General features: G+C 34.7%; 1 protein-coding gene across 1 annotated transcript; it reads left to right on the forward strand.

The window, feature by feature from the left end:
* The first annotated feature begins 2,421 nt into the window (after window positions 1–2,421).
* Window positions 2,422–6,639, forward strand: LOC107747687 (retinol-binding protein 2-like). The gene is made up of 4 exons (XM_016562281.1): window positions 2,422–2,586; window positions 3,504–3,682; window positions 5,291–5,392; window positions 5,684–6,639. Exons 1-4 carry the CDS (start codon window positions 2,514–2,516, stop codon window positions 5,735–5,737), a joined length of 408 nt encoding a protein of 135 aa, XP_016417767.1. The 5' UTR covers window positions 2,422–2,513; the 3' UTR covers window positions 5,738–6,639.
* Window positions 6,640–10,242: the final 3,603 nt, after the last annotated feature.

The raw sequence follows: 10,242 nt of genomic DNA on the forward strand, positions 1-10,242 counted from the left end.
TCATCTCCTGACTTGTACCTGTCCACAACTTTATCCTGGAGATCTTTTGACAGTGCCTTCCAACCAGGGCCGGATTTACGGATAGGCATTCTAGGCACGTGCCTATGCTCGCTCGTCCAGGGGGGCCCAAACACAATGAAGAGATATATAATATTTTTGTTATACTATGGGCTATCTACAACAGTAAAAGAACCAAAACCCGAGAAGACATTGAGCAAAAAAATATAACAAACAATAGGGTAAAAAAATGAGAAAGTATTTCCATGTCTTCTGCCTTTTTTATGTTGGCTACGGAAATCACGCTTTCTTTCTCCCTCCCGTTCTCTCTCACAGACGCACACACAGTACAGACACACGCGGAAACGCGACCAGAAACTTGTCAGTGCTGCCCCGCGAATTTATCAATAAAATAGTTTCGCAGCTGAAAAGCTACATGACATTTCTCAGTAGCGAGGTTCTTGAAGCAGTTTAACTTAAAGATTAGCTATTAGTAGCTAATCTGCTGCTGAACTCTGCTGAGAGACGCATAGACGCAGGTATTCACACGCGCTTAATCTCTCTCTCTCTCTCTCTCTCTCTATAATAACTGCATTAGACTGCATTAATAACTGCATTAGCCTGCATATCAATGGCTCAAGCCTCTGTTATTAGCTCTAAAATGACGTTTTGGAATTTGCATTGGAAGGTTTATCATGTTGCGTAAAAAATTAGTTCAACACACACGAGATTTCAGGACGGAAACATGACAAATGTCTTGAAATAAATCATCTTAACAATGTCTTGATGTGTGGTTGTGACTCCTGGCCGTTAAAATTATTTGCAAACGCTTATTGCGATTTCAACCGAACACTGTAACGGTTTCCACTGATTAAGAAATATTTTTGTTTGCTTGGGTGGTAGCTAATGCTAGGCCTATTATATTAATAGGGAAGGGGGGGCCCTTGATTGATTGCTTCAGTTGCACTACCAAGGATTGAAAAAAAGGTGATTCTTTTCTGTACCCACTGTACTGGTGAAATCTGAAAAGTAATTGCATTAATGTCATGATCGCTGATACTTCATGATCGAAGACTGGCCTATCTATGTGCTGAGCTGATAATAAGTGTGATTTGTCTCATGGTGACAGAGATCAGATGCAGCATAAAGACACTTATCTACTCTGAGCTAACTTATCGTCATGTGCCCTATACTTTCAGCAGTGTTACAGTGGCAATGACAAATCCACAAATGCAAGTGAAACAGTATTACTTGCCTCCCTCCTGACACATCACTGCCATACTTTGCTATTTTATTGCACATGGGCAACAACATTTTTATGAACTTAAACTATCATGCAAAAGTAAGATTTTTTTTTTAGAAAGAAATGAATACCTTTAATCAGCAAGGATGCATTAAATTAAATTCATAATTCATCCAAAGTGACATTAAAGACTTCCATATTGTTATAAAAATACTTCAAATAAATGCTGTTCTTTTGAACTTTCCTTTCGTTAAAGAATCCTGGAAAAAAATGCATAAAGGTTGTGCTGCTTAAAATATCAACGTTTTCAACACTGATAATAATAAGAAATGTTTCTTGAGCTGCAAATCAGCATATTCGAATGATTTCTGAAGGATCATGTGACACTGAAGACTGGAGACTAATGATGCTGAAAATTCAGCTTTGCAACACAGGAATAAATTCTATTTTAAAATATATTACAACAGGAAACAGTTATTTTAATCTGTCAAAATATTTCACAGTATTACTGTTTCTATTGTATTTTTGAACTATTTTTACTATTATTTAATTGGTACTTTTTCTTGTAATTGAAAAATAATGCAGCCTTGGCGAGCATGAGAGATTTCTTTCAAAAATATTTTACAAATCTTATCGACCTCAAACATAAAGTAAGACTTTATATTAAGTCTGAGACCAGTAGTGAAAATGCTTATATTTTGTATGTTTAATAAAATATTTTAATTGCAAATAAAACTACTAGCATAAAGCGATTTGAGTGATAAGCTGAATTAATAAAATAAAATAAAAATCAGATTGACATTTTTTTTTTTTTTTTTTTTAGTATTTGGTTTGTTCCCCTTTTGGTTCAATCCCAGCTGTTATTGAACTCCACAAGTTTGTATTGGACTTTAGACTAGGGAATGTTCCAAAGAATGTTGAAAAGTGTTTTAAACTTTAGAATTCTAATGCACAATAATTCCACAAGATTATTTGAAAACTGCTGATTAAACTAGTTATGAGGAAGTATAACATGACAAAGTGTGGGATACTGCTTTCACAGCTTTAAAATTTCATGACACCTGCAATATCTACACAACTTGTCTGTATCTTTCTCTCAGACCATATTAAATGCTGACACGAGTACATCCCCTTAATAAAGCCCACCCCTTTTTTCAATGAAGATAAAGGGACTTATCAGAAGAACTCTGTTCGTACAGTTCATTTGATCACTCACACCGCAATAAAAGGCCGTGGCTCACCTCATTCTACTCACACGACCTCCAGCTTCACAATGCCGGCTGATTTCAATGGAACGTGGGAGATGGTCAGCAATGACAACTTTGAGGATGTCATGAAGGCTCTGGGTATGTGATTTCTTTTACTGAATGCCTGCTGGAGTCCTAAAGTTATCAACAGGAGCATTTACACACCAGAGATGCAGATCAGGCTCTTATATCTACATATAGGTTATCTTGTTCTTAGCGGACAGAGTTCACCGTAGCCATGCATAAATGAATGTGCAATTGCTGCGAAGATGATTTTGTGCAAAATAACAGAGGTAGACATTTCATGTCTGTTTCTTGTCTTTTTTTTTTTTCATTTTGCAACAGATCTGAATGCATGCACTCACTTCATATTTAAGACTTTATAGGGGTTATTATCATTAACTACAACTAAAATAACAAAAAATGCATTACTTGACATTAACGATTAAAATAAAATATAAAAACCATAAACTTGAAAATGAAAATGCAGTTGTTACAAAATCTCAGGTTAAAAAAGAGGATATAGCGCACAATAGCGGTGTAAGACGTTTCATGCATCATGCACTGGGGTTGCATACATTTAGAATATTCATTTTGCAACAGATTTTATTGCATTTATTTTCATTGTGCTTAATAGTAATAAAAATGCTGACCAGGCTTTTGCAGCATTTTTAGACCACTTGAGATAAATAACTAAATAAATAAAATCATTGTTAATTAATAAACGAATTTAAATGAAGAAAAAACTTTGAGTATCTTGTGCAAGAAATGAATCAATAAGTGGGTTGCTTGTTTCAGGGTCAAAGGTCATAGTATCTTATCAGGAGATGAGCGAACTTGAACACTTCGGCCACCTTTGTCCCAGCGTATGAATATTTCTGTCAGTCTGTTGCATCACAGGATGAAATATAAGTGATTTCAAAGCCTACTTTTGATACTTTCACACATTCCTACTTGGATCGTGCTGATCTTTCCTTTTTGAGACTTTTATATATCATTCTATTCCTCCCCTACAGACATTGACTTTGCCACCCGTAAGATCGCAGTGCATCTCAAACAGACTAAGGTCATTGTGCAGAACGGAGACAAATTTGAGACCAAAACACTCAGCACCTTCAGAAACTATGAGGTCGATTTCACCATCGGCGAGGAGTTTGAGGAGCACACAAAAGCCCTGGATAACAGAGTTGTCAAGGTAGGTGTGCAAAATGCAACAAAGTCCAAACCAGGGTCACATCACGCCTGTGCTGTTGCTGTTTTTCCCGTCTTGTTCTGACTTCATCTGCAATAAGAAAAATATATTATAGTGGGATGCAGTGACGGTAATACCATGTTACTTTGTTATAATATTCTTTAAAAGATTTATGTATTTGAGTTGCATATAAAATATACATCCATTTGGACGACACAGTTTTAACATAAACTAATAAACTTAAAGGTGCAGTAGGAGATCTTGGAAAATGCTAACTTTAGCCTGATAGCACTGAAAGCGAACGTCCCACCCTCCCTGCAATCGCCGTCCAAAGCCACGCCCCCTGAACGCATATACGCTCACAGACCAGAATACCAGAGACAGCATATCTACAATAGGCTACATCAGCGGTTCCCAATTCCAGCACTTGTTCCGAAGTGAAGTAAACTTCAACGGATTTCCTCCGCTCAGGGAGGAGGGAGCAATGAACTCTTGTGTAGGGATCATATCGATCGGAACACAGTTCGTGCACGTAGCACGTAGCTCACTTCTAATGAGTTGGTTATCTGTAGGGCTGGGTATCGTTCAAAAATGTTCGATATCGATACCGATACTTGACTTCGATACCGGTTCCTGAACGATACTTTTTTCGATACCAATTTTATGAAATCAGATGAGTATCCTGTCTGCGCGAACTGGGTGCGCAGAGGTATGCTAATACATACGTTGACAGGCAGGTAGGAAAGCATATTAAAACGCTCGGACCGAGCGTTTTGATTGGACGAACAGTTCTTGGTCCTACGCCTTCCACAGAATATATAAATACAGATAAATACATTTAGACCACTTAACTTAATGATTGCTATCAGGATGTGAAGAGACTTTCAACCAGCATAACAAAAAATGTTTCTGAAGACAATCACCTATTGCACCTTTAATGTGATGCATATTTGATAGTCACTCATAAATGAAGGTAAGAATTTCTGTAATATTACTTTAAAAAAAACTAAATGTATTTTAAATAGACAATAACCAGGTTTATATAGTCATCATCATCAGTAAAGCCAATTTCTTTTAATCTCATACATTTGAACTAATTAAATATTGCTTATTCCACAGCTAGCCATGTTATAACAATATTCATACTTTTAACTGAATAAATGTAATTGTTGATTTATGCTGATACTAAGCGGTCTGAATAAATGCATTTTGAAAACATTATTAATTAAATTAAATTAAATTAAATAGTTACAAGTAGTTAATAATAAACTGCCATGATTTTTGTGTGTGTGTGTGCAGAAATCGGTTTCACAAACATGCTTTACATTAAGTTTATTACATTTGTTTATAAAGGTGTGTAATCCAAATGAGTGGAAATTGCAATTCAAATAAAAAAAAATCTTAAATTTAGGCCTAAATATATTTGAGTGCATTGTTATGAATGATAAATGCAGTATATTTGCTGCTTTAATGCACTTGGGGTTCTAGTTCAAATTTAAGTATAATAATAATTGGCTCTGAATGTCATGAAGGTGCAGTTCAGGGTCCCGTACGTGGGTGGGGGTGTCCCCATCTTTTACACTGATTAAAAATTGAAATATTTCTTTTCAGACCCTTGTGATATGGGATGGTGATAAACTGGTGTGTGTGCAAAAGGGAGAAAAGGAGAACCGCGGCTGGAGGCAATGGATTGAAGGAGACCTGCTTCACTTGGTAAAGAACATCCTCAGGCCACCTGTTCAAGAATAAAGGGACAAGTCAATAAATGAGGCAACAAAGGGAGAAATACACGTTTACGCTTATGGCGAACTATGATACTTTATTATTTACCACTGAATTATCATTATATAAATGTGCCATTCTATTTGCAAACGTGACACCCGAAGGTCACTGTGCATACAATACTATGGAACGTTTTGTAATAATTCCAATTCGGCACTTTTTAAGTGTATATTCATAAATATTTTAGTGTATATGCCCATGCTAACCCCCCTCTCTTTTTAGGACATCTACTGTGAGGACAAACTCTGCCATCAAGTCTTCAAGAAGAAAAACTAATGCTCCATAAATAACTGGATATTCCCATCTGGGTTTGGTGTTATGCTGTGTATATTTATTAAATCAATTTTAATGAACAGCTTCAACCAAATACACTCATTTGGTGCTCCATGTTTGAGAATTTCAGTGTAGCAAATAAAGGTTTCTGATAATCTCAATGTTAATTAATAATTATTAATAACTCCCATCAAAAGGTGTATAATGCAATTTAATGATAGGTGTGTTTTATTGAGACCAGTATATCAAAGTTCATATGATTCATATCGTTTGATTTAGCAAGAAATGGGTGTGGATGCACTATTTCAGACCAAGTCATACTTATATGAATGTAAACTTGACCCTCTCAAATGTGATTTTGCTAGGCAAAGGATAATATTTAATACGGAATATAAACATATTAAAAAATATATATATATATTTTTCAAAGAAATAGTGATGATATATTGGCATAAAAACACATTTAATAATCAAAACTGAATGGATGTGGAGTAGAAATAGTGGAGCTTTAGTTTAGTTTAGTTTCTAAAATTACTGTTTGCATTAAAAGTTATGCGGCTTATCTGCAACATAAAATCCATCAGTGACTTTTAAACATAACATTCATCCACTTGTGACTTTTTACTAGCTTTTATTTGTCTTGGAAAAGGCGTTTGCTAACAAATGACTAAATGGGACTTCAGAGGTTCAGCCTCGCTGTGTTAATAATCGTGCTCTTGCAAACTATTCCAAGTCAAATTTTCGGGATAAATTGTTGGAAAAGTCATGTGACCTTATACTTGTATATGTTCTGCCTATTGTATTAAGGCTTCAAAATGTATAAAAGTTGTGAAGGTTATCATGATGAACAAATAGGTGTAAGAATCATGTTGATCACAGAGCTTAATTTTTGCAATGATCAATGGGGGAAAAAAAAATCCTATTGGGATTTTGCTGAGTGAACCGGAATGGCACTGCATTCCAGGTTGGCCTACAAAAGTGTGTCATCACTGCAGCACTAACACACTTGAACAAGGTAATTAAGGTCTTCAGGATCACTTAAAAAAAAAAAACTGTTGGAGGATGTTGGAGTTAAACAGAACGTTGGTCCTCCAGGAGCCGGACTGGACAAGGTTTGGCTGAGTTAGACAGATTCTTATATTCTGAAACTTTGACTCTTTGCTGCCCTCGACTGTCAAAAAGAGTTTTCTTATAGCTTTTCAAATATAAATGGGGAAGAAAGTTTTTACTTGATAAAATTTTTGCATTTTACAATCTGTAGTGTAATGGGGTTTTATGTTATATAGCCTACTGTAACAGTCTCTATATGCAGACATGAATAGAATTAAATAAAATAGAAAGTGCTTTAAAACAACAGTGTAACCATTAGGTCCAAGTGTTTTGCTCAATAATAGAATGTGACATTCTTTGATATAGCCCTGTAACGGGGCGAACAAGACGTGCGGATCCAAATGCAAAGCTTTATTCAGAGACATGATATGAAACCGGCAGGGTCAAACAATGACAAACAGGTATATAGAGGGCAAGACGAAAAAGTAATCCATATACTGGCGTGGGTCAAACTATGGCAAACGTAATCCAGGGGGCGAGGCAAACGGGTAATCCAAAAAACATGCAATAATCCAGGCAGGAGCGAACAGAGTCCGAAACGGCAAGACAAAGAGATAATCCAAGGCAGGCGATAATTCCAGGGCAGGCAGCTGACAGACAGGACGAGATAAACAGACTGGAATCAAGACACGAGTATAACAAGACTAAACTAGATTCAGAAAACTAGGACAGGGAACTGGCTCCGTAAAGTGCTACCACTTGGAGAGCGATAAACGCAAACAATACTCGGCAGTTTGAGAAGGATCTGAGTGGGTGTAATATAGTGTGTGTGTGATTGACTGCAGGTGAGTCCAATCAGTGCAATGTAACATGGGAAATGTAGTCCAGGGTGTCGTGTAACAGTCTGTGTGATGTGAAAGTCAATATAATGAAAGGGTGACCTCTGGTGGCAATCGGACGGAAGGCCACGGACCGGATTCGTGACAAGCCCGAACACAAAACCTTGTCATTTTTAGCCCCTAAAGCAAGGACACCACATGCTTAAACTGATGTGTCACCTGTTCAGCATACTGACCATCTCATGACCAAATGAAAAAAGTCAAATTAAGGGAATATATTTGTTTATTCCTTGCTAAATGACATTAAAGTCATTAATATACACTGCTGTTCAAAAGTTTGGGATCAGTAAGATTTTTAATGTGTTTTACAGAAGTCTCTTCTGTTCATCAAGGCTGCATTTATTTGACCAGAAATACAGAAAAAAACGTAATATTGTAAATTATTATTACCATTTAAAATAATGGTTTCCTATTTTAATATACTTTAAAATAGAATTTATTTCTGTGATGCAAAGCTGAATTTTCATCAGCCATTACTCCAGTATAAAGTGTCACATGATCCTTCAGAAATCATTCTAATATTTTATTATGAACGTTAGAAACAGGTGTGCTAATATTTTTTTGGAACCTGTGATACTTTTTTCAAGATTATTTGATGAATAAATTAAAAAAGAACAGTGTGTATTTAAAATGGAAATATTTTCTAACCATATAAGTCTTTATTATAACTTTTTATCAATTCAATACATCCTTGCTTAATAAAAGCATTCATTTCTTTCAAAAAGAAAAAGAAAATAAATAAATTACTGACCCCAGACTTTTGAACAATAGTGTATATTATTACAAAAGATTTCTATTTTGGATAAATGCTGTTCTTTTTAACTTTTTTAATCATTAAAGAATCCTGAAAAAAGAATCACAGGTTCCCAAATAATATTAAGCAACACAACTGTTTCCACTATTTAATCACAGGAATAAATTATATTTTAAAGTATATTCAAATAAAAAAAAACATTATTTTAAATTGTAATAATATTTAACAATATTACTGATTTTTCTGTATTTCTGATCAAATAAATGCAGCCTTGATGAGCAGGAAAGACTTCTTTAAAACACATTACAAATATTACTGATCCCAAACTTCTGTACACTGTAGAAAAAAAAATTTTTTTTTACGGAAAATAACTTTTTTTTTTTTTTTTTAGGTTGTTTTATTTTATTTTAAATTGTAGTCAAAACTCTGTAAAATTATCTCTAAATTAACTACTCGGCTGTTATTTTAAGTATTATGACATTAATGACAATTTGTTTTTATGACAAATTACATTTTTGAATACAGAAAAAATACTGTGTTTTTACAGTATTTTTTATGTTTTCTTAAATTACAAACAAATGTATGTAAAATTACAAAAATAATCTGTCATTAATACAATAACAAAACCATTAGATGATAAAACCATAAAATTTAAGTAAAATCTCCACTGTTATTTTACAGTTATTTCCTGAATTATGTTCAAACACCTTCACTGTAAAAATAAAAGATTAAAAAAAAAACGGTCAAATGACTGGCAGCACAGGGTGCCAAACAAAAACCTTAAAATTAAAGTAAAATCTCCTTATTTAATAAGTTTTTCCTCTGACTGCTGTTACTGTGTGTTTCTAAAGCACATTTATTATAACAAAACTTGTGAGAAAAAATCTGATCAGATGAAGCTGGTTACTTATTGATGATGATGATGCAATCATCATGTAGTGGCCTAATTAATAACTTTATTATTTTCAATAAAACATTAACATCTAAACCTCAGTTAATTCTCAATTAGAGGTTTTGTATGAAAGAAATAAAGTCAGGCTGGATTGTAATTAGTGAAGATGGTGAGATCTAGAGAGATCTGTTAGTGTTTAATGTTCTGTTGGGGTTTAAAGGGTTTCTGTTGTCTGAGTTTTGTGGGTCACCGTTGTGTAGAAGAGTAGAGTTTGTGCTTTAGTCCAAGAAAAGAACAGTTTAAAGGGTTTCTGTTGTCTGAGTTTTGTGGGTCACCATTGTGTAGAAGAGTAGAGTTTGTGCTTTAGTCCAAGAAAAGAACAAGAAACACTGATGCTTTATTTAAAGGCAGTAACTGTAGTTGCTGATGCAGTGATAGTTACATTGGCTCATGTGTGCTGTTGTTAGCTGGTTAACTGATAGAGATTTATATTTTACAGAGAATGTTTCACAATGATAATCCAAGAAATGCCTGTGTTTTTTTGCAAAATATTTAAGAAAAGTTAGCATATAAATTAGGATATTTTAGCTTAATTTTACTGTTTTTGTTTGGCAGATTCTTCTTGACTGTTTTTTAAAGCGATCTTTAACCATTATTTCCATTAAAGGGTTAGTTCACCCAAAAATGAAAATTAGGCTGTGCTTTACTCACCCTCGAAGCATCCTAGGTGTATATGACTTTCTTCTTTCAGACGAATCCAGTCAGAGTTATATTAAAAAGTGCCCTGGCTATTCTAAACTCTATCATTGCAGTCAGCGGGTGTTGCAGTTGAACAGTCCACAAGTCATCAAATAAAGCGCGCGGATTCATAATAAAACGTGCCGCAGATGGCTCCGGGGGATGAATAAAGGCC

Source organism: Sinocyclocheilus rhinocerous, unplaced genomic scaffold, assembly GCF_001515625.1.
Source record: "Sinocyclocheilus rhinocerous isolate Xijiao unplaced genomic scaffold, SAMN03320098_v1.1 scaffold2274, whole genome shotgun sequence".
NCBI classification, from domain to species: domain Eukaryota; kingdom Metazoa; phylum Chordata; class Actinopteri; order Cypriniformes; family Cyprinidae; genus Sinocyclocheilus; species Sinocyclocheilus rhinocerous.

Excerpts from the sequence above, each read along its gene's own strand:
- LOC107747687 (XM_016562281.1), top strand. The coding sequence starts at position 2,514 with ATGCCGGCTGATTTCAATGGAACGTGGGAGATGGTCAGCAATGACAAC. Across the intron at positions 2,587-3,503 it reads GGATGTCATGAAGGCTCTGG|ACATTGACTTTGCCACCCGT; the intron begins GTATGTGATTTC and ends CCTCCCCTACAG. Across the intron at positions 3,683-5,290 it reads TGGATAACAGAGTTGTCAAG|ACCCTTGTGATATGGGATGG; the intron begins GTAGGTGTGCAA and ends ATTTCTTTTCAG.